At 43.1% G+C, this 24,973-nt stretch overlaps 1 protein-coding gene across 7 annotated transcripts in view; it reads left to right on the top strand.

Moving 5' to 3' along the window:
* The first annotated feature begins 6,886 nt into the window (after positions 1-6,886).
* Positions 6,887-24,973, top strand: part of trim2a (tripartite motif containing 2a) — a 33,674-nt gene continuing 15,587 nt past the window's right edge. Inside the window, exons 1-3 of one of the 7 annotated variants that reach the window (XM_076884770.1) lie at positions 6,887-6,988; positions 23,069-23,247; positions 24,554-24,791. In XM_076884770.1, the coding sequence (XP_076740885.1) occupies positions 23,114-23,247; positions 24,554-24,791 (372 nt within the window). In that variant the 5' untranslated portion in view covers positions 6,887-6,988; positions 23,069-23,113. Of the gene's footprint in view, positions 6,989-7,288; positions 7,308-8,223; positions 8,323-14,373; positions 14,575-20,668; positions 20,928-21,223; positions 21,340-23,068; positions 23,248-24,553; positions 24,792-24,973 lie in introns of those variants that run through there. The other 6 variants (XM_076884773.1, XM_076884771.1, XM_076884768.1 and 3 more) reach the window with 6 other exon arrangements.

Raw genomic sequence — 24,973 nt, 5'->3', positions numbered from 1 at the left:
CTTAGTGTTATCACTTTAGAGAACAAACAAGAGAGCCAGGTTGATGACAACACCAACAATAACCTGATAGAGAGCAGCAGCCTGAGTTGGTCCTTAATAATAATAATGGATTGGATTGATATAGCGCTTTTCAAGGCACTTTACAATGCCACTATTCATTCACTCTCACATTCACACACTGGTGGAGGCAAGCTACGGTTGTAGCCACAGCTGCCCTGGGGCAGACTGACAGAAGCGAGGCTGCCATGTCGCGCCATTGGCCCCTCTGGCCATCACCAGTAGGGTAAAGTGTCTTGCCCAAGGACACAACGACCAGGACAGAGAGCCCGGGGATCGACCCGGCGACCTTCCGATTATAGATATGCTTCCCAACCCCCTGAGCCACGGTCGCCCAAATAGCATGAGTCAATGATCCAGTGCAGAATGGGTGTGGTGGAGAAAGCCTCAGAGAAAGAAACTCCACCTGCAGTCAGGCAAGCGAGAAAACGCCAGCCCGTTACTCCACCCAAGAGTGAGAGAGAGCTACAACAGACAGAAGAGAGACAACAGAGGGAGGAAAAAGGAGAAAACCTCAGATCTGCCAGGACCATAACAGAAACTATTATGTAAGGCTTTCTGTGGTCAACTGGTGCAGTGAGTGGTGCAGGTTCAACACTGGGCTGCATCTCTTCCAGAGGAAGCACTACAAAGCATGAGATGTCAAGCAGCTCGTGACTTGGCACGTTTATCTCCAGATCAAAGGCGCTTTAGCCATGTGCGAGGGATTATGCTCCTCTCAATCCCTCCTTATCCTACAGCTCAGGGCGACACCTGAAGAGCCAGCTCTTTACTCTCACTGCTGCAGGTAGTAAAAGTCTTCTCCCTGCTGAAGGTTAGCCTGGTTAGTCAGAGAAAGCTGTAATCATCCCTGGGTTTGGAAGGGTTGTTTGGTGGATAGAAGAACAGCAAATAAACAGTCTCCTTTATATTAACGTCATGAAGCAGACACCTGGGATCAGACACAACAGGCGTGGTCCCGTACAGGAGTGAGTCGCAACCTCTGTAACCTCTGCAATCTGAATATTTACTGCAGCAGCTGAGAAGTTAACATGAAGTCTTAATATTTGCATTTAGTTTTCTCTGATGTTAAGCATCAAAAGCCACAAATGAAGCTGTAAAATGAAAATCCCCTTTAGCTGCGACTCTTTTTGGAATTTGGGGCTGATGCAGGGTCATCTGTGGTTTGATAGTTTACTTTTTTAACGTCATGTGTTATTAGAGTCAGAGCTTTACTACGCTGCCCTGGTGATGACCTTACTCCGTATCACTTTAAAGGACATGCTGTCACTGCTTATTAGTCTCCCTCCATCACTGTGACCTTTAAACAAGCGTGTGCCTGTAAATGCTGTCTACAGCCCACAAACAACATGCTAGGAGTTTCATACTCACACACTCATACTTACTACAGCCTCAGGGATTACCTGTGATTACAGCACACAGATTAGCAGCCGGTTTGGATGCAACTGCTCAGATTTGTGAAAAAAAGAAGTGAAGCAATCAATGACCTTATAAATACAACCAGTGGGTTAAAAGTAAGTCGGTAACAGAGCGAGTGACAGTCAAGAGCTGATCTGAGTGGGGCTTTCTTCTGTCTTCAGATCTTCATTACATGAAGATGTGGTGAAAGTCAAGCCCCTGAACTGACCTCACAGCACAGAGAGGAAGTGCTCCGGAGAGAAGACCGGAACAGAAACATGAGGTGAGACTGTTTTTCATTCACTGATATAAAACAGTCTTGGCAGCCGGGGGTCAGTCCGCCAGGGCCTCCACTCCTGGCCGCCACCCGGCACACAATGCACCCGACCCCTATGGCGCCTCCTGCGGGTGGTGGGCCTGCGGGAGGATGGGCCCATGTCTCCTCTTCGGGCTGTGCCCGGCCGGGCCCCATGGACTAAGGCCCGGCCACCAGACGCTCGCCCTCGGGCACCCTCCCCGGGCCTGGCTCCAGGGCGGGGCCCCGGTAACCCTATCCCGGGCAGGGTAAACTGTTCCCTCGGTATCCTTTTCATAAGGGTCTTCTGAATCGCTCTTTGTCTGGTCCCTCACCCAGGGCAAATTTGCCATGGGAGACCCTACCAGGGGGCAAAAGCCCCCAGACAACATAGCCCCTGGGATCCCTGAGACACACAAACCCCTCCACCACGATAAGGTAGCGATTCAAGGAGGAGGATTTCTAGGCGCAGCCAAGTGGCGGAGGGCTTTCGCTTTGGTGGCCTCAGAATCTCATCTCTGATTTTTGCAGATGATGTGGTTCTGTTGGCTTCATCGGGTGAGGGCCTCCAGCTCGCACTGGAACGGTTCGCAGCCGAGTGTGAAGCAGCGGGAATGAGGATCAGCACCTCCAAATCTGAGGCCATGGTTCTCAGCCGGAAAAGGGTGGAGTGCCCACTCCGGGTCGGGGATGAGTTCCTGCCCCAAGTGGAGGAGTTCAAGTATCTCGGGGTCTTGTTCGCGAGTGATGGGAGAAGGGAGTCGGAGATCGACAGACGGATTGGGGCTGCAGCTGCAGTAATGCGGACGCTGCACCGGTCCGTCGTGGTGAAGAGGGAGCTGAGTGTAAAAGCGAAGCTCTCAATTTACCGGTCGATCTACGTCCCTACCCTCACCTATGGCCACGAGCTGTGGGTAGTGACCGAAAGAACGAGATCGCGGATACAAGCGGCAGAAATGAGCTTCCTCCGAAGGGTGGCTGGCCTCTCCCTTAGAGATAGGGTGAGAAGTTCGGCCATCCGGGAGGGGCTCAGAGTAGAGCAGCTGCTGCTCCACATCGAAAGGAGCTAGCTGAGGTGGTTCGGGCATCTGACAAGGATGCCCCCTGGGCGCCTCCTGGGTGAGGTGTTCCAGGCATGTCCCACCGGGAGGAGGCCCCGGGGCAGACCCAGGACACGCTGGAGAGATTATATCTCTCGGCTGGCCTGGGAACGCCTTGGTATTCCCCCGGATAAGCTGGAGGAGGTGGCTGGGGAGAGGGAGGTCTGGGCCTCTTTGCTTAGGCTGCTGCCCCCGCGACCCGGCCCCGGATAAAGCGGATGAAGATGGATGGATGGATGGATGGATGATATAAAACATCTCCCCCATGCTAGTTTACTCAGCGCTTTTCAAATGATGTGCTGCAATAAGACAAGACTATCTTTGTCTTTGTGTTTATGAACCAACGTGATATTCACACCATGTTACCTGAGTCACTCATTTTTTTAAATTCTCCTTTAGTCTCTAAATTGCAGACTTTTACACTCACCAGACACTTTTTTAGGTACAGCTCCATATTACTGGGTTCCCTTTTGTGGCATAAATTCAACAAGGTGCAAGATGTCTGCAGCATCACACAGCTGCTGCAGACGTGTTGGCTGGATCGTATGGACATGTTTAGCAACAATACTCAGGTGGGCTGTGGTGTTTAAATGATTAGCAGCTGGTAAAAAGCGCTTTTCTGGTGTGAATTGTAGCCTCAGTTTCCTGCTCCTAGCTGACAGGAGTGGCACTCGGTGTGGCCTTCTGCTGCTGTAGCTGTGCCTTCTTAGTCACTTGACACAGTCTGGCTATCCTTCTCTAAACTCTTACATCAACAAGGCATTTATGCCCAGAGAATGACGACTGAGTGGATATGCTTTGGAGATGACAGTTGGGAAAATCTCAGCAGACCAGCTCATCTGACGTGAACAACCGTGCCACATTCAAAGCAACTTAAATCACCTTTTTTGCCCCTTCTGCGGCTCGGTTTGAACCTCAGCAGGTTGTCTTTACCATGTCTAGGTGCTGCCCTGTGATTGTCTGATTAGATATTTGCGTAAACAAGCAGTTGAACAGGTACCTAACATAGGTGAGTGTATGTATTCTGTTTCAAGCTTTTGGTTTTACTACACCACAAACATTTTGCTGCTCTTTAGTCTTACTGTACGTTTTGTCAGTATCAGTAGATTGCCTGGTAACTGTGCAGTAACTTCAGTGTACATTTGCCTGCAATAACTTGCAATGATGGCCAAATTAAAGCCTCAGGCTGGACATTTGTAATGTCCCAATCATGTGTTCCAACAAACAGCATGAATGAGACAAAAGAAGTTGTTCAATTATTCAGCAGCCATTCACAGAGCCCTCTGCTAATCCGGCCATGCTCCACTGAGCTAATAACAGCAGCAGGTGCGGGCAGCTGGGACCGGTGTGATATGAAATTATGGTCAAATGGTAAAACTCCAGTCTGGCCTAAAACTAAAAAGCACTCTGCCAGAGCATGGCCACAGAAATTGGACTTTTTGTAAATATTTGATGTTCGTATGGCCGTCTCAGTGCCTTAATATTTACTTTAAAGATTAATATTAGACTTTTTCAGTCCAGTATGTGCATTTAACACCTTTATTTTACTTTTGTGTACTTTTTGTGTAGATTTAAATAAATAAGAATTAATTTAAAAATAAATGCTGGTTACTGCTGATGCTTCTGAGCTTTTGCTCGCGTACTCTGAATGTGAAATTTTACATGCACTGGTGTGCTTTTGTGTTCTGGTTCCTCTTCAGCCTTTATTAAAACTCTTTTTAGGCTGTCACTGTACCGCTTTAGCTGTGAGGAAGCAGAGGTGGGATGCGGAGAAGAAACAGAAATCTTTGCACTGAGCCTGTGATTGTGCATCGCATGCTAAACAGCTGCCCTTTGACTGTGGCACACACACACACACACACACACACACACACACACACACACACACACACACACACACACACACACACACACACACTGCCTGAGTTTTCTAAAATAGTAGTGAGGCCTTCAGATGCGTCACCCTTCCCCCACCTCTGACGCACACCAGACAATAAACGTTACGCAGCCTGTTCCTGCATCAAACACAATCATTAATGGAGAAGGAATGCAAATAACTCGATTCTTTCTTTCTATTTCATCTGAAAAGAGTCTTTCATGGGCGGCTGCATAATGTAGAGTTGCCATGCAACAGGCTCCTGCATAAAAAAGGGAGGGGCTTGACAGGAAACCACAATTACAACTGGCTCTGGGACACCCATCAGTCCTACTAGAAGCTGGAATTGTACGACCAGCTTACATTCTTTTTAACTCAATTTAAAAAATTAATAAAAATCTTATCTATTGATTGATTGATTGGATTAAAAAAATACATCCAATATAAATCCATCCGTTAGATTTCTTAAATCCTTGTCCTGTTCATGGCTCAAGCCTATCCTTATTGTGTGAAGAGCTGGGAAAACTCTAGACAGTTAACCACAGTGTAGTTAAATATTAGCCCACAGACAGCTTAGTTTAAGCTATCTTAGCCTAATTTAAAACAAAATGACAGCTAACATGAACATATCTATTGTTATATCACCTGCTGGTTTTGGACTCTGCATTTCGAAACCTCAACAATGGCCCTTTGCCGAGAGCAGACGTGACAACATTTGAAGGAGAGCAGGAGCTCGCAAGCATAATTAGCAAGCTACATCCATGACCTGCAGAGGTGCCATGCACAGACACACATAGCTAGTTACTTATGGAGGGCCTAGTTGGCCGAAATGAATGAATTAAATAGAATTCAGTTTGGCACTCTAGGCCCTCAGTACCACGCTTAGAGTAGTCTAATACCAGAAGTTTACTCCTTAAACTTAATCACACTTTGCGGCCGGTCTGTAGCGCACACAAAGCCCTGACATGAGTCAGATAATTCTATAACAAATGCTTCAAATGGCTCCAGCAGCACAAACACTGTGAAGAAGTCCACTTACAGTTCTCCTCACATGGAAAACTATCCTACAGCTGTCTGTGTTTGCATACCCAGCTCCAAATCAAATCCAGTTAGTAAAAAATTCACTTCACTTCTCTGCAGACTTCTGAAGCTACCCACAGAGACCAAAATCACATTTTGTATCAGTGTAAACTTTTTTGTTTGTTTTTTATTTTGTAAAGTTTTAAAATAGGATTGACTCACTAATGGATTTAGCCTCAAGTGGCCGCTAGAGGAAATGCAGTTTATGACACTCCATATTTTAGCTCCAGTGCTTGTCACTTATTTATTATCTGGTGAATAAATAAATTAGGGTCACCTGTAAAGTTGAATGAATGAATAAATAAATAAATGGATCAATATTCAATTAAAAATTATCTATATAGTGCCAAATGACAACAGCTGACTCAAAGGCTTTATATTGTAAAGAGGCTAGAATAATAAATACAGGTGTTAGCTAGCAGTTGATGGACGGCTGACGACTTAAAGTTGGTTTGTTTGTTTAATTTTTCGGCTGACTGTCCTTTGTTTTACTCATTTCATTTATTTGGTAGTTACTTTAAATATTAAATTACTAAATGTGAGATTTTTGCCTCAGTAAGAGTGTAAGGAGGTTGTTGTTTTTGGCATACGACAAAACTACGTTAGCTTTTAGCTTACCCGTGCTTCTTAACGTTATACTAAACTATAACCACTGGTATTTCTTACAACCCTAAAACCCCAGTCAGTCAATGTCTTCATGCAACTTTTGGCACCGACAATAATGATTTTTTATTTGTGTGTGTGTGTGCGTGTGTGTGTGTTTAAATTATGTAGAAACAAATTAACAACATGCAGAAGCCTACTTTTCTTTTAAATGTATTGTGGTAGAAATATTAGGCCCGATTCCCAAGTGATAAAACAAGAAATACTACAAATAGTGATCCACAGAAGTACCAAACACTGAAGCAGAAATAGAAATAACTCTTTGACAATCGGTTATTTTTACACGTGAATGCAAAATTGATGAGTTCAGACTGCCTCCGGCTGCTGTTGCCCTTTATTGTCGGCGGATCCCTTTAATAAGTGAAGTGGAAGTGAGTTGAAGTGGCTCTCGGTTCAGCTGTAGAGTGAGCGCAGAGCAGCACACGGGACGGGACAGAGGGAGCTTAAACGGGACAATCCCAGCAGATGACGATAACTGCTTGAAACATCCTCAGTTTTCGCGGATAAGTCTGCCTTTAGGTAAGTGGTAAACATCAGCTGTGTGTGTGCTTTAGGATTTGGCTTAACGCAGTCAAAGCTTTAGAGGATTCACATCTCTGTGTTAAAATGAATCCAATCATATAAAGTGCAGATGTCCAGTTGCTGGTTTAGTAAGAGCGCAGGTCTGCAGCGGGACAACAGCGCGCCTACGTCCGCATCTTCAATCTGCGAAAACTTGAATGAACCACTGATGCGCTCGTGGTGAGCGCTGGGGAGGAAGGATCGCATGAGTTGCGAGGCACTGTGGGATTTTGTTTGGCGTTTTCAGCGCGTGTGTTGTCTGCACGTGTAGTTCTCTGTGAGTATTTTCAGTTTAAACTTCAGGCTTGATCTTAAAGTTGAGTTGTCACAGCGCAGAGTCTGGCGTGAGTCGCCGCACTGCACCTGATTCTCTGCTGCTTGTGACAAGCTGCTGTTATTTCTGCAGTGAAACGTGTCTGACCGTCGGATTCATTCAGAAGTCATCTGATTTTAGCAGGAGTCATTAAAAACACTGAGATGAGAGCATTTCTGCAGATTCGGTTGAGTTAGTGATTTATTTAAATAAAAACAGTAACAGTAATTTTTCAGGGAATAAATGAAATAATTAAATCTTGAATTGACATTTTGACACCATGTACACCTAGTTGAACAGTTTATACACTGTGTGTTGATTTTAGAAATTAAACATACTAATAAGTGACCCTTGGACTTGTGCTCTCCCTCTGCAGTCAGTTTACAGATATAAGAAACTTGAATTGAATACCAAATGAATCCTTTGATCAAATGTGACCAGAGAAGTCTGTTACATTGCTGGGGTTTTACATTCATTTTGGGAGTTTCTACGACATTGCCATCATTATTCACAGTGGATTGTCTCAATGGCTCATCAGCAAGCCACATTCATGTCATTGTCATGGATTAATGTGTGATTACATAAGCCTGTCCACTCCTCTCTCTTATCCTGGCTCTGTGCGAGAGAGTCTTTGATGTCCAAGCAGTAGTTTTCCTATGGCGGGCTGTTCTTTGTGTTGTGACATCAGAGATGCTTCAATGCAGTAAATGGTTGTGGGAACAAAAAGTAGAAAGTGGTGTGGTAAGGGCTGCACAGTTCTGCCACCGCTGCAGTGGAGCATCATCCTCGTGCTAATCGGGAAACGTGAGTGTTTTGGAAAGAAGGAATTCATCTTCAAGCTTCTTTTTCCCATCATGTGACTAAGTGGCACCGGACGCCACACGTGCCCATCCATCACATCCCACCTGATCGTGAGCTGTTCCGAGCCTACCTCATCGTTTTGATTGAAGCTGACATTAGTCTCATCTGTCCAGAAAAGGTAAACTGGGAAATGAATCGTGTCATCTGGGCTTTGTGTTCTTAAGTCTGATGAATAGTTTGTTGAAACCTCTGTGATTATTGTTGTGAATTCTTCTCTTTATGGGATTATTATGTGTCTAACCATATAGAGGTTTCTTCATTTTAATGGATGTGTGGTCATCCACCATTCTTGTCTTCCATAGATGTCCAGGAGTCTTTGTTTCCAAGCTCATCTCTGTCTATTTTTTCTTTTGTTGTTTTCCCCCCAAGATTTGATTTAAATGTTTTCACTGCTAGTGTTTCTGCTCTTAGCCTGATTGGTTTGTTATTTTGATTTTGATTTTTTACAGCCTAAACCAGGGTTGGGGGAACTCCAGGCCTCAAGGGCCAGTGTCCTGCAGGTTTTAGATGTGTACTTGATCCAACACAGTTGATTTATATGGGCAATTACATCCTCAACATGTCTCAATGTTCTCCAGAGGCCTGCTAATGAACTAATTGTTTGATTCAGATGGTGATATCTAAAACCTGCAGGACACTGGTCCTTGAGGCCTGGAGTTCTCCACCCCTGGCCTAGACCTTCTGACCACATGTTTCTGTTTTGCACCTTCAAAATGCAAAAGCCACCCTAGGAGTCTCACTACTTCTCAATTCCTCTTAATGACGAAGTAGTGATGAAGGAACCCACATATGTCCATGAAATAACTTTTGGGGGTAAAGGCAGCACGTCCAAGCAACAATCTTAAAAAGATAAAACAAGGAATAACACAAATCCGAAACACCTCTAACTCTGCATCGAGTTACCGTAATCCTCAAAAAATTCCCACTCTGTGCACAGAATCCTGACTCCGATCAGTGCAACACTTACTGTTTCTGTATGAAACGACAGTTTAAAATGTTGTTTTTGCTTTTATTGGATAGTGAAGTAAAGAGTGGAAAGGAAAGCAGAGAGTGCAGCAAAGGGCCGCAGGTCAGAGTCAAACCCTGGCCAACGTATCGCTCCCTGCTCACCCTGGGAGCTAAACTGGAGTCCTTAAAAGAAAGTCCTTCAGATTACATTTACATTGAATAGTTTGTCTACACAGTGAACAGTCTTTAGTGAAATGTAGAATGCATTTTGTCAATAAATGTGTTTAATCACTCGTGATACTTAAAGAATAGTTGAGGTACGTTGTCTTGATACGCAGTGTGTAGTGTCAGCAGTTGCAAAACACTTATTTTCCCTCAAATCCATCCCTCATTCTCATCCACGTCAAAGAAATTACTTACTGTTTTTAAATATACAAAGTTTGAATATGAGAATACATGTGAGAGAAAAAAAACTATGAATAAGCAATAAAGTAGCACAAACCTAATAGCAAGTTACATAACAAAACATCTGTTTAGTAGGGGTGCAACGATACACAAAATTCACGGTTCGGTTCGATACTTTGGTGTCACGGTTCGATATTTTTTCGATACAAAAAAAATGTTCATGCCTTTTAATTTGTCATTTATTAAATTTTCACGGCACATTCACACCACATTTCTGTGCGTTCATCATTTGTTTGAAGCCAGCTCACCTCCTGCAACTACTTTTCCGAGAATACGTGCTTCTTTTGTGGTTCGGACTCCTGACATTTCTTTGGAGGTGGAGGAACATCACAGTAATTGCTTAAAGGAGCTTCTTCGACATCTTTAAGAGTTCTAAACAAATGTCTGTCCTCCTCCTGAAAATCTTATGTACGCAAACACGCGTTGCAACTTCTTATCTTGTGCCCGTTTTTTATTTTGACAGCGAATGCGTACCTGCGGACCACTTATGTGCAGCCCTGGTTATTTAGCTCGTCATATTGCAGCCACAGAAATTCTTTTGTCCATGAAACCATAAAGCTGCACTTTCTTTTTGCCTTATAGTCTGATTTTTCATAACTTCTCCGTTTTGTGGTAAGCTTTTCTTTGGCTGTCACTTCTTCACCCTGACCTCTCTTATTTGGCTCAGCAGAACTAAAATATATATCCTGCTGCTTTTACACACACACTCACATAACGCTCAGCGATTCTCTGCGCGATCAACATCTCACATGTTTAAGCTTGCTGCAGGAGATTTCACTTGTCATGTTTGCATAGTAAGCTAACAATTGATAAGACGATGTCAGAGGAATTGGTGCACAAATTATCATCACTCACAGATCAGTGCTGTCGCTCTCTATACACAGTTCGCGCGATTGCAAAGTGAAAGCAAAAAAACAAGCGCAAATTCAAACGCGATTTCAATATGTCACATATTGACAGTGGCTCACCGATGCCAATGACATAATTATCCAGCTACATTTCCGAAAGAATGCAAAAGCATTGACATATATTTTTCCTTCCTATGATAGGCCGACGGGCAGGGCAGAGATTTTGGTAGCCCAACTGGAAAAATCTCTAGCCCCGGGACGTCGGGCTAGCGATTTTGCGAGCCCTGTATCTGATTGAGGAATCACTCATCTTTGGAAAAGAGAGTTTATTACAGAGAAATGGATACTGCAGCATATTAAACATATCAGGTCCCCATAAGGAGAATCATGTGCTAACGGCTGTCTAAATGACTCGGGTAAAGTTTGTAGCATGCGTGCTTGTTGTTTTTGTCTGCTTCCACTTGTCTTTGCACTAGGATGATGTCGGAGTAAATGTGCAGTCATATTCGTTGTGTTCCCACTAGTGCTGTCAGCGTAAATCTCGTTGAAATGACGTTAACGCCACAACACGGCAAATCTCCATTAACGAGCTACCGCGGATCGCCCCGTGCCTGGGGCTGGATGGCCAACACGTTAACGAGCTAACTGCGCTAACACACTAGCTCCCACCCATGTAATTGAGCATTGCATGGCACATCCAACATACGCGCTTACCTTCAGGGTCATACGTCACATGAAAACCAAAATAGTTCCAAACGCTACATCTGAATGAGGTTCAATTTGCCTGTTGCAAGGAGAGCTTAACTTCTGTCTTGCTAGCTTGCCCTGCCCTCAGTGAATCTGCGTTCGACTACTCCGCCTAGGCTGCACTGTCGAGCGCAGATCCATTGAGCGCTCAACACAGACAGCATCGTCAGAAGGAAAGTTGATAAAATAAATTAAAAATTTTGTATTGTTCATACATATGCGTACCGAACCGAAAGCACTGTATCGAACGGTTCAATATCGATACGAGTATCGTTGCACCCCTACTGTTTAGCCATAAATATATAGAAAATTTTAAGATCATTTGCAACATAGACGCTCATTAAGGCAAATGTAGCTTTGTTACAGTATCAGTCCGCAAATAACCCCGATATCGACTGACATATTTTTCCATTACATGTCGGCTGGTGGTGTTAGTATTGATGTTTTTCTCGTACAGTGACTAAAACCCCGAAGGCTTGCTGTTCTGCACTGTTGCACTGTGACATTGTCACCCCTCAGGATCAATGGACCCAGCGCTTTGAGCTCTGCCAGAGCTCAGAGTCTGTGTGGTTAAAGCTAAGTGATTAAGCTAGAACAACAACCAGCTTAGTCACTCTTTACTCTGTAGTAGCTCTGAGTGCATCTGAATCATTTCTGTGACTGCAAATCAACAGGAGAACGAAGGACTTCTGAGTGACATCGTTTTTGAAAGAGCAAACAAACACATTGTAGATTATGTGCATGAAGTGTGTTGGTGAGCCTACTATTAGTGCTGATGTTGCATGGTGTGTCCACCAGGGGGCACTCTGCAATTTTCCGCGCACAACAACTAACAGCTAATCCGAGCAGATTCAAGCGGAGTGGGAATAAGTAAATAAATAATTACACGTACCAAATGATTGGAGAATCTGTTTATGTGTTATAAACAGGTTCTCCAGATTCCATACATATGGAATTTTTAAATCACCAAATATCGGTATCTGTATCAGTCATAAAAATCCTTCTGATCTATTTCTGATCTAGCATGCAAGAGGTGACATTATCTTTTGGTCATCTCCAAATAATGAGGAGCTCTGATGTAATGCTACAAGTTAAAGGCAACACACATTGTAGTTATATGTGCTGTGAAAACCTTTCACTTACTATCTTTGAACATATTTGCACAGAGAGCCATTTGTACCATTATGAGCATTAAGGCTGCAAACATATATATTTTTTGTGTCAAGGGTATTGTCAGTCACAATACAGGGTACAGTACAATAGTGATGACATCATACGTCTTTCTTATCAAGTAATGCAGTTTCCCACCCTGTCATGTGACCTATGGAGGTCACCTGATGCAAGATGTGAGTGGAGGTTGAAAGGAAGGGAGGAGACTGCAATGTAAGAGGAACCTGAACCAGCCTAATAACCAAAATAAACACGTGAGCTTAGAGATGGTCTGCTTAAACTAATTAGCAGTTTTACGGTTATTTACCTTTCTGGAGAGCAATGAAGACAAAACATTAATCAATCAAAATGGGTTATTCATAGCAAGTAATAATCATCTTAAATTGTTCTTTCACTTTTCTTTATTGTTCAGGTTGAGTAAACAGTATTTAGTCAGTATTTAGGAGAAAATACTGAAGCATGTCTCAAGGAACTCGTTTGTTAGATTTAGCATACAATGCAACGAGCCATTACAGATTAAAAGATCAGTAGTTACATCGCATTTCTTCTTCTTCTTTCACATATTCAGCTGGTGGTTTCCTGTTACTCTGTGTGACACAGTGAAATAAATCTGAAAGAGGATTGAATCACAGTGCTCCTGTTACTGTATAACGTCATTTTCTATGCTTAAGTAATCCGTAATCCATTTAAGTGGGAGTCGGGGGGAAGCAGATGCATTTGGATAATTACCACAAACATTTGTTTTTGCCTGCCAATAAGATTAAAGCTTTCAAGAAATAGGAACCACTCTGGGGGGAGCTACATGTCTGTGTTATGTGAGAGTGTCTTCCTGTCTGTAGGAAAGTGTGGGTGTGGGTGTATACAGCCCGATAACGCATCATGAGTGATTTTTTTGTTATGGTGGAACAGCTAATGTGTCTCTGCCAAGGTATAAACGTGAAAGATGTGCAAACAATAAGAGGAAGGCTGCCCTCTTGGCTGCAAGCGTCAGAACAGGATGCTCATTTTATTATCGTGTTTTTGGAAACGCGAAAGAAAAACAATCAGTAAGATCACATTAAAACACAGTTGAGCCGTTTATACTAAAAAATAAGCCTGCATATTAAGATTCATGGTGCTGAATGGAAAACTGAAAAGGAATTTTAGAGCCTCATATGTACAGCTGTGGTCGTAAGTTTACATCCGTGAGCATGAATTTCATGGTCATTTTGGAGGTTTTAGGTTCTTTTTCGCTGGAGGAATGACTGCACACATAACGTCTGCTTCATGTTGAACTTATCTTCCAACTTTGCCTCATCTGGAGGCAAACAGATACCAACGCACCGCTGATTAATAACTGCATTTCTGCTCTTTGAACCGTAGTGTTCAGCATATGATTGCACTGTGGTCATCACTTAGAGGACTGTTACAGTTATTATGGCTTTCTGGGACCATCTTGTTTCAATTACTATGACTTTGTTTGGCTGTTGCTCTTTAACGTTTGGATCAGTGAGTTTTGGATCTGCCTGCAGTTTGTTTTAACTCTTAGTTTATCTAGTTAAACTACTCTGTGCAGACATTTTTGCTTTGATAGTTTTTCTAGTGCAACTTGTAGCACCTTTACCTCAAATCAGGATGAAACTCCTCGTAAAAAGGTGGGAGTGGTGTCCTGTGCCTTCGCACTAACATCTTAATGTAAAAATTACTAGCTTTAATTACTTTTGTGTCATTTAGGGAGTTTTCTTATAATCATTTGCACCTGGGACAGCATTTGGACTCTGCAAATAATGAAATCCTTTGGCCACTGCTGGCACATTTGATTGTGTCTGTTTCTGTCAGCAGCCCCGTCCTCTGTCACTCCTTATCTGTCTCTGCTCCATGCTAGTTGAGCTTCTGCCCTCACTGGGGGTTAAAGAGCAGCACAGGCTTTAAGCCCAGCCTTCTTCAGCCTCCCTAGCTCCTGTGATTGGTCTGTTGTCTTCCTCTACACCACTGTACTGTCCTCCCCCTCCGTCTCCGCTCACCCGTTGGCCTCCTGTCAGTCTGTTTGGATTATTGTAGCAGCTCAGGCCTCTCACATGCCTTCTTGTCACTGCCTCCTGGACATAATACAGCATATCATACATGTGGAGAATTAGGTGACGAAGAGCAGCGTTTGTTTTCCGCCTCAGTGAAGAGAGAGAACAGAAGAGGAGAGCAGCCATGGAGTTGAAGTAAGTGGGATGTTCTGAATGTGGGTAGGAGGGCTGGAAAGAGCGGGTAACAAGAGGAAGGAAAGATTTATGATTAATTAAAGGCAGAAGCTATAACAGTGCTGTGTTCGAACAGTCCAGCGCACAGCACTGAAAAGTTGTTTGGCATCTGTAACAGGAAAGAGATGATTAAAAAGATGCTGCTGTAACTTCAGGCTGTCACACTGGAAATCTGCTGATACAAGAAATACAGGTTCCTGCTGCACGTCTTGTGGTCTCAGGTGTTCACGTGGAGAAATACCTGTTATTTACTTCGGGCAGACGTGCTGTAATGGCACATCTGTTCATTTCCTGCTGCTTCCTGTTTACAATGCTCACTGGCTGATGCTGATTTGACTTTAGAAGCTGCAGGTGCGACATGTTTACGTTGTACTCTGTGCCGAGGAGGAAGTTAAGGTTATTCATGAAACTCCAAGTTTTTCTCAGAGGTCTCAGATGTGTAACTAACAGCCAAGGAAACAAAGGACCTACCACATGTTTTTATACTTTACACAGTATCAGTGAATGTGAAAGATGTATTCTCACAAAAAAATCATATCTTGCAAATTTACAAACTCATTTTACTGAAAGTACAAAGTGTGATCAGTACAAACTCTGAGGATTAAAGATCAACCAAACCAAAAACCAGCTTTCTCTTTTGTCTTGTCACTCATTCACTGAGGGAGAGTGTTTTGTCTGCACATTGAGTCAAGCGTCACTGAGCTCTCCCTGACAGATGTGCACCATGGACAGTTTGTAGCGGCCATGCCCTTCCACATCTGTAAGCCTTATTTGAGGTCAGCCGTTAGCACGCACACTCTGACACACAGAGCATTGTCTTATCTCGTGCCCCCAGAGTGCGTGGTTGGCAGATATACAGCAGAGTGACGCAGTGACACGGAGTTTCCTTCTTTATTCAGAGCTCCGTTTTCTTAAAATAATCCAAGTTGGATCAGCCAAAAAACAAACTTAAACTTAATTCTCAAAAGAATTAATCCACAATTCTCCAAATGACACTTTGCCCACGCTGAAAAATGTCTTTAATCTGCCCAAACGGAAGGTTTAGAAACTTTAACCGTCTGTGTTTTCAAATTTGTGGTGGCGTTGGTGGATGTGGAACTGGATAAGAGGACATTCACCCTGAAGACGTGCGTTTGCCTCTGTAATCTCTCATCATCCTGCCCCCAGTGGATGCTTTGGATTATGGGTGAAAACATGAGAGAGTTTTCATAATTCGTGGTGGGGCTTATGCCACCCTTTTCAGCATTAAAAGCACGGAAAGCCCCAAATTCCTCTGAAACGGAGCAAACGGAGCCTCCGGGCTTTGCATGCAAACATGGCTTAAAATACAATAAGTGGAAGAGAGGGAACAAAGTTGAGCACATAAACAGTAAAGGTATAATAATCAAACGTGGAGTCCGTACTTTATAGGCAGCACAGTCAGCTTAGGCTTTGTCCATGTTGTCTGCTCCTGAACGTGATCATAGTGATTTCAGGCATAATGAAGACAGTTGCCAGGCAGCTAAGTGGGAGGCCATTTGTCACTTTACTATAAGTAGTCATTACAGTCATGCAGGCCATGATAAATGGGATGATGTCATTCTGCAGTCAGTCCAAACTGCCAGGTCTTTTTTTTTTTGTGCTTGTTCGACTTTAATGAGCCAGCATTTAAATGTCTCTTTGAAATTTAAAGTCATCCCACATGTCCCCAGAATGGATGGATGGCAGACAGACAAGCAAGGACAGCCTTTTCTGTACTTACACATCTCTGTCATGCTTGTGCAGTAAATGTGAAGCCTTAGCATGGTGCATTTTTGCTCATAAACTCAGTGTCTTTTGCATTAATGGCAAAATATCATCAGTGTACGTCAGAAAAAACAGAACATAAAATCACTTTATACTTGCTGGGAGGCAAGTAGCTTCGCTCATAAAAACATGAAGGCTTGAAGTGATGGGAAATGTTATTTTCTTATTTACCTCCACAACTCATTGAATCTGATGGTATTTTTTACATAAAGTATAGCTGTTGAGGTCACATCTGAGCCATCAGGGTCACCTGAGTTGACGAGTAACACCATTTCATATCTGTCTGGGAATCCCCACTGCTAACTGGATGTGAAGAAGCATCCTGGAGTCTCGACCGAGTAGATAAAAAAAGTACCTGGGACCAGATAATACCACTTAACGGAAAATCGTAAAAACTGCGTCGAGCGATCTGTAATGAAAAGGGCTATAGATCGTTTGCTTCAAATAACTCGAGCAAGACCAGTGACCTTTATTTTGGTACTTTTCTATAATAGGGTCTGAATGGCTGGAAGTCTTCACACACGTAAGCTGTTTTCACACATGAACTTCAGACAGAGTCAGGAGAATCATTGTCCAAAGAAACCTTTTCTCATATGCGGCACACAGCATGCTTCAGTGCTGTTTCAAATCACATCAACACAGAGACTTTGTACTAGTTAGTGTTGCTGGGTAATGACTAGAAAAGTTCACAGCTGCAGGACATGCGTGGAAAAAGTTACAGAAACATTCATGCTTTTCCACAAAATGAATCCTGATGACCTTTCAATTCAATTCACTTCGATTTAATTTACATTAAATCACAACAACATTCATCTCAAGCTGCTTTATACTGAAGGTAAAGATCCTGCAATAATACTGAGAAAACCCCAACAATTTGGCAACCCCCTGTGAGGCAAGCACATTAGGCAAGCACTTTGGTGACAGTGGGAAGGAAAAACTCCCTTTTAACAGGAAGAAACCTTCGGCAGAATCAGGCTCAGGGAGGCCATGTGCTTCGACCGGCTGAGGTGAGGACAGGAAGACGGGGCAAAGACATGCTGTGGAAGAGAGACAGAGATTAATAATAACTAATAATTAAATGTAGAAAACACACAGAGAGTGAAGAAGAAACACTCAGTGCAAATCACATTTAACATTTCCAGAATTCAGTGAAATCCCTGCACAACTCTATATATTACCATATAGCATAAAAGCTTGGAAAGCGATAGCAGGCCCACCTCTGAACCACATCAGACAGAGCTGGACTCGCTTCCTTTTTTTTTTCCTGACTTGTACGTAATGCAGAGAAATGTGCTTGATATGCTGACTGTGTCATGGCTTATCTTGCACCTAACATCACACTGAGTATTAACCAAGTTTGAATTCACACAACCTCTTTCAAAATGTGTCTTCTTTTTACGAGTGTTGAACTCCAAATTTACTTCAATTTACTGATCTTGGATAAAGGAGAAGTAAAGTAGCTCTGTGGACTCTTTTTTTCCCCCCAGTCGATTTCATAACCAGCTGACACAACAGTGAACCCACCTGTGACCGGACTCTTGGACCTGACAAACTTTTCCATCATAAAAATGACATTAATAGTTCAGTAATGGGCAGGTGAAGTGCGTCAAACCAAAAACACTGTGGTCATACTTACTGAAAATCGAGAAACCATCTTTCTTGTCTTCACACTTGTTGTTTGCAATTTGAAAGCGATCAGTCAGCCTGTGCAGTGTCGTCACTGTGCAGCGTTTTGTGTGTTTAGAAACCGAGAGAAGCGGTGGAAACAGCTCGAGTCGGTGCTCTGGAAAGAACTGCGGGTTAGACGGCAGGGTAACACAGAAAGCAGCTTATAAAGTAAAATGCAGTAAACAGTGTGTGTTTCTACTTCGTCATGGTGAGTGAGTGGAAATGGTTGAAAACTACAACTTTATTTTCTCTATTAATCTCTCCTGTAGAAGTTTGAAATGTTTTTGAGTTTGAGTTGCTTTGCTGCTATTTGTTTGTGAGGGATAATGGTGTTGGCGTGAACGTTACAGCAGCTTAAACAGGTTATCTGACATATTTACTCCTGTGTGTTGGCTCCAAGTCGGGCCTGATGTAACCTGATGTTGCCTTCCTTAAATCTTAGCAATGTAATGCTGCAGTTTTTCAGTTTGCACAGTGTGTTTAAAGGCATCATTGCAGAGATTTACATGGATTATTAAAAATAGTAAACCATGTGACCTGTTAAACTGCATGTGTCTTAAAAGAGCATCAAAAATACATCATCAGTTTGAGCATTTAAGAGACAGGTTTGATTTCAGCCTGTGCCTTTAAGGAAGCAAAAGCAAACTATTTAAGGCATGTTCTCTGGCTGTGATTTGCATTATTCAAATTGAAGGCAGCCTCTATAACCACTCAGTGAATAGATTTTAAACACTACTAGGATCGTGGAGAACTCTTTTTATTATTATATGCCTGGATTTCTTTAAATGACATGTGTGGTAATATTGTAAAATTTTCTTTAATAGAAATTGTGCCAAATTCAGCAAAAAAATTTGCCATATAACATACTGTCCATTCAGCCGAAGACTGATTTAGTAAATGTATCTTTGTAGCCAGTAGAAAATAAAGTGTTGAGATTAAAAATCTCCTTTACAACAGTGTCCTGGCCAAGAAGGGCAGCAAATCCATACAGCAGCTAAGTACAGTCAACGAGTAAAACACAGTCAACGAGTAAAACACTAAACACAGAAACAACCAAACTTTATAAACTTCAGTATCGATAAAGAATGAATACTAGTAATGAATCTAATGCCAGAAATAAAGGAACCGGTTTGGGTCCGAGTGCCACTGAGCTGCAAGTCAGAACAGAACATATAAGATCACACGGCCTTATCCTTCATAGTGCTGAATCTAAGATGAAGCTTTAGAGACTGATTGTTGTCACTGGTGTGCACCCACACAGCATTTCATTCTTTTTCCCGCATTATGTTTTCTTGTTCTGCGTCCTCTGATTGACTGAGCTCACTGAGTTTGGCAGAGGCTGAGATGAGATCACTGGAACAGCTGTGGAGCTGCCAGGCATGCTTAACTCTGTGAAAAAACTCCATCGACACAACTGTGTTTGACGTGGAACTGAAATAAGAAAATTTAAGAACTGAAGGGGGGGTGCTGCAAGTATCATGTAACATCATACTTGCAGCCAGTTTTTTTTTCATGTGTATTCAACATAGTATCCCTCGGAATTGTTAGTGCCAAGGAAGCAAAATGACTGCTATCGGTCCAGGTACTCCAGCTTCCTCCCACAGTCTAGAGACAAGACTGATGGATGAATTAATTGGTGATTCTAAATGTGCTCTGTGTGTTGGACCTGTGATGGACTGGAGGTAGAGCAGGCCATCCACTAATTGGAAAGCTGGTGGTTTCTCTCTGTCTCACTCTCTAACCACTGAACAGTTTTCAGAGAGTACGATGACGGACCTGCTGGAGTAACCCACCATTAGGCCTTTAAATCTCTCCTCTTACTAACCAAATACTCAAATCGCCTCCGGTTTTCTTGGTGGAAAACCCCCCAGATGATGTCCACAGAGTGGTCGGTGTTTGAGGTTGTCTGAAGGTTAAAGCTTTGTGTCATTGTTTAAGTCATCCATTCTTGCGTATGCAGAAAGCAGTGACCAAAGAGCTGCGACAGAGCTGCAGTGCAGTGAGAAAAAACAGGCAGAAAATGCGTTTCACCTCAGCGTTTTATCACCTTTCTCTATTTCTGTCTCTTAAACTGGAGAGGCAGTGTGTCCTTTGTGTCCACATTTGAAGCACACGTCTCACCGTACTTCCTTTCTCTCTGCAATGTTTACTCTCTGTCATCTCTCCTCCCTCTCTTCATATACAGTGTGTGACTTTTCCTTGTGCTCATTTTCAGTCTCTGCATGTACAGTGAGTCAGCAGCCTGCACGCACGCACACTCGCACGCAGAAAGATCCCTGTGGCTTCATCTCTATTGGCTGTGACGGAGACCCTTAAGTGCTGTCCCTTTTTTCCCATTTGTTAGGTAACCAGGCGTCAGCCAGTGCTCGCTCACATGCTCCGGATGCTGCGCTTTCTTGCTCACCGCGCTGCAGTGAAGCAGCATTTACTTCAGACAGAGAGGAAGGAGGGAGATGAATGGATGAGACAGAGCGAGCAGGGAATGCAAGTGATGGGAGGAGAGAAAGTAACGCAGGGAGTGAGGGCAGGCGGGCGGGGGGACATGATGTAGAAAATTGAAATACAATCCGGCTGAACTGCTCCTCCTTAACTTTGCTCACGTGTGTGCACGCCCATAAACACTGGCTGGTTCTCTCTCTCTCCCACACACACACACACACACACACACACACACACACACACACACACACACTGGCGTCTCGTGTTTGGCTCTCTGTTGCAACCTGGAGGGAAGCATCATTTCCTGTCAGAGCCGGTATGAGTTGAAGGACGATTCAGAAGATGAAGGCTGTCTGTGTTTCATTCATTTGAAGTGCACTTGTGTGGATGACGCCTGTTGATCGTTCCGTGAATGCAGCACTGTAAGTTTTTAATAATCCTCTTATTATTATAGGAAATTCTTTGGAATAGCTGCTGTTGCCCTGGAATCACTTTTGTTGTGCATGAGTGTTTCTCACAGTCTTTCTATGACAGAAGATGCTTTGATTTGGTTTAAATTCCTTCTTTGACGCCCCCCTTTTTGTCATGTGCGCCCTCTTCTGTGCGTGGGATGACGGCTCAATCCAGCAGGAATTATTCCGCTTAGCTGGTGCGGATCTGATTATGTAAGAGTGAAGCGCTGTGGGACTGCTGCGACCTTGTGCACCGTCAGCGCAGCGCTGCTTCTGTTTTCCTGCTGTGGCTTTCTGCAGGATTTACATATTTTTTTATTTTTGTATAAGCAGTCCCATATTTGATGCTGTGAGCATCTGCTTAATCTGCTCCGTGGAGCTGGTGAGTCATTAAGAGAGATCTGAGCTCTTGTGTTCGTGCACGTCTGTGCTGGAATACTGCCAGATGCTTTTATTTTCTGTCTTTTCATTTATGTTCTAAACATATGTATTACTGTAGGTCATCCTCTTAGTGATAGATTAGCTTGGTGATGAGTCTCAGTTGATAACTTGCTGCTTTTATATCAGTTGCAGTAACACTGAGCTTGCTTCCATTCACCTAGCATACTGAGAAGTTTGCCTGAGAGCTTCTTTAAAACATTACAGGCTCCCACGTCTGCTTCCAGAGAGGAATATGAGAGAAGATGTGTATCTAAAGGAGAGAGATTAAGTGGAAACGAGATGAGGAGAAAGAGCGTGCACTGTAGAAAGGAGTGCAGTCCCTCGGGGTTTCCTCCCAGCAGCAGAGGTGGCCTGTTTCTGTGGCCAACTTGAATGTGATGAGACAATAAAAGCACTGACACACTTTCCGTGTCTAAGTTAGCTGCCGGATAATGTAACAGGAATATCGCAGGGACGAAACGATGCCAGGAGAAGCTGTCTGGGATAAAGCAGAGGGCTGAGTTGGAAATAGTTTTGCTCGGCTGTCTTGGTAGTTTGACTAATGTGTGCTGAACGCAGAGTGCCTTGCTTTCACTTCACATCATCAAATATTTAGTGCTTAAAGTGCCTTTTCATGACAAACACATCTGCGGCTCAGGTGCTGCTCTGCTACTGCAGCGGTTACCAACATAAGGGTTGAGACCCACCACAGGGGTCACAGGATAAATATGTGTTATACTATAGAGAGCATTTATTTTCTTGACCGTGCACTGATTAGAGCTTGGATAACAAACTAATTTTATACTGTGGGCCACTTACTGCCCACATTAGTCTTGAGTGGGCCAGACCAGTGAAGCTCCCCTTTCTGTCAGTGTAAAGATGTTTAACTGAAATATCTTAGTATTACAAAAATGAAAGAAATCTTGTCTTCATGACTCTTTGGACTTAAAATGTAAGAAATAAATCTGTAAACTGTAAGATTTCTTGTAGCTCACTTCCCAGGCTGACCTGTAATTTTAAAAAGAGCAACTTTTTTCACAGAAAATGTTTTCTTTTTAAAGTACTATATAAAAAAAGATTAATATATTAAAACAACCCAGAAATTTCTATAGTAGTGAATAAAGTGGCAGGTTCTGTCACTGAATTGTTTCTTCTGTTACTGTGGTGTATTATGAATGGAAATGAGGGAAGACTTTATGAAAAGGAAAAGCTGTAAAACTCCCAAAATTACATTAAAAAGTCCAAAATCTATCCCTTCCTTCACATTTTCCAAAGCTGTCCAGTAGACCAGATTGGAAACTCTGCCGGGTTGTTTTTGGTTCCTGGGCCCTATGTTTGACACCCCTGAATCAGACTATTTTTAACAATATCAGCACTCCGGTAATCTTAAAAAATAAAAAAATAAAAAAAAATAAAAAAATATATATATATATCTTCATGTCCTGTTTGAGTGGCTGTTTGCAGTTGCCTGGTCACAGGCGCTGATTGATGTGTCTCTTTGTGTATTTTTGCATTTCCTCTGTGGAAGGAAGAAAGTACTTTGTCTTTGCCTTCGGCCTCAAACTCTGATCTCTGCAGCCCCACAGAGTCCCGCTCACCACCACAAGATCTTCATTGTGCGTTTGATCCTATGTGATGCCACTGTGTTTACGTCCTCACCGGTTTTGTTCTCCCTCCGTGTCGCTCCGCAGGGTGCAGGGTAAGAGGAAGAGGGACTTCTATGCCAGAGCTTTAGGATGGCCAGTGAAGGCTCCACTATCCCCAGTCCTGTCGTCCGCCAAATTGACAAGCAGTTCTTGATCTGCAGCATATGTCTGGACCGCTACGAGAACCCCAAAGTCCTGCCCTGCCTGCACACCTTCTGTGAGCGGTGAGTGGAGTTTCCAAAGTGCTGTAAGTGTTGTACTGTTTTATGATTTCAGACACATGATGCAGCCTATAACGGTGCAGTAATAAAAATAATAACAACAGATTTTTAAATGAATATCTCATTGCTTTAAACTTGTGCGTTATTTTAGGACACAGGTCTGCATCGCTGCTGTTGACTCTGGTGTGTTGGTGTCATCCTCGCTGTTAAGCAGCCTTTGTTTCTGTCACAAAAGACAAACTGTTCACGGTGTGCGCCTGCCTCTTTGCTCTGGTTGTTTCTGGAGCATCAGTGTGCAGCTGAACAATATACAGTCATTTCTAACTCTTTCTGTGGGGCATAACTACTGTGTTTCACACATAGACGCTGGGATGAACATTAAAATATTCAGCTCCACCATTTACCTTTGTTTGACTAGATTAAAGCTCATATGAGCTGTCATGTACTATATTTACATGTGATTTGATGATCATCTTTGGGTCACTGTTTATTACGTCCTCAGCAATCCGACAAAGAGTCTGTTGGAGGCTAGACAAGCTGTGACAAAACACTTATTTACCTCAAGCTTATTTATTTCATGTAAAAATAAGACTGCTGCACAATGGACAACATATATGTGTCATTGATGATATCAGTAAATGTAGTTCAATAAAGGAGAATTAAGATGAGCTGAATGAAAAGCACAGCAGCTACATGCATAAACAGTATAGTTTCACATATATGTTTTGTGTGCGTGGCAGGATTTTAAAGTATTCTCTGCCATGTTTGTTTTTCTTGTGCTTTATTTATTATTGTATTTTTAATATAACTTTGGATAAAGTTACATACTCATTGTGGTAAAAAAGCGGGCGTTTTTATGGTGGCAGGGCAGTGAGTAGCACTGTAGCCTCTCTGTGTAGTTTCTAGCTGTGCTTGTTTACTCGTGCAGGTGTTACTGCATTAAAAATATAAATATATATACTGACTTTAAATAATTTGAATAGTATAATATAAAACACTAAATTTAATGGAATCTCTGTATATACATTAAAAGCTTCACAATGACAGGATTTATGGCACGGTCATTGCATTTGAATACACTACATTGCACAGATGTCGTTGATAAGTGCTGCTGCAAATCGCTGTCAGAGTATAATCGTTCCAACCACTAGATGGTCTCAAAGACAGGATTTTGACCTGCTCTGTTCTTCTTTTACTTGAAGGACAAATAAGCTGTTAATGGACTGCTAGATGAAAACTTTAAGTCAGGCAATAAAGCACCACATCTTGAAACTACAACCTTTTTAATACACCTGTCGTCCTCCTGCAGGTGCCTGCAGAATTATATCCCGGCCCACAGCCTCACACTGTCGTGCCCCGTGTGCCGCCAGACCTCAATCCTGCCGGAGAAGGGTGTGGCGGCGTTGCAGAATAACTTCTTCATCACCAACCTGATGGACGTGCTGCAGCGGGCGCCGGGCAGCTGCAGCCAAGAGGCCGCCGCTCTCAACAACATCACCACTGTGGCTACAGGCCAGCTACTCTCCTGCCCAAACCATGGAGGCAGCGTAAGAGCTCCTCACACTGACACCTGACAGCAAAGTCAGCTTTAACATTTAGTTAGGGTTATAGATGTTCAGAGTGGAGCTGAGGGTGAAGTCAGGAGATCACCAAGTCATTATGTTTCATAATCTGAGCGTCTGTCATGCCTGTACACAATAATTTCATAGCAGTCTCGTCCACATCTGTC

The sequence above is a fragment of the Maylandia zebra genome, linkage group LG6, assembly GCF_041146795.1.
Source record: "Maylandia zebra isolate NMK-2024a linkage group LG6, Mzebra_GT3a, whole genome shotgun sequence".
In the NCBI taxonomy this organism is placed as follows: Eukaryota; Metazoa; Chordata; class Actinopteri; order Cichliformes; family Cichlidae; genus Maylandia; species Maylandia zebra.
The sequence above is the reverse complement of the archived record's forward strand: the minus strand, read 5'-3'. Positions and strand labels throughout refer to the sequence as shown.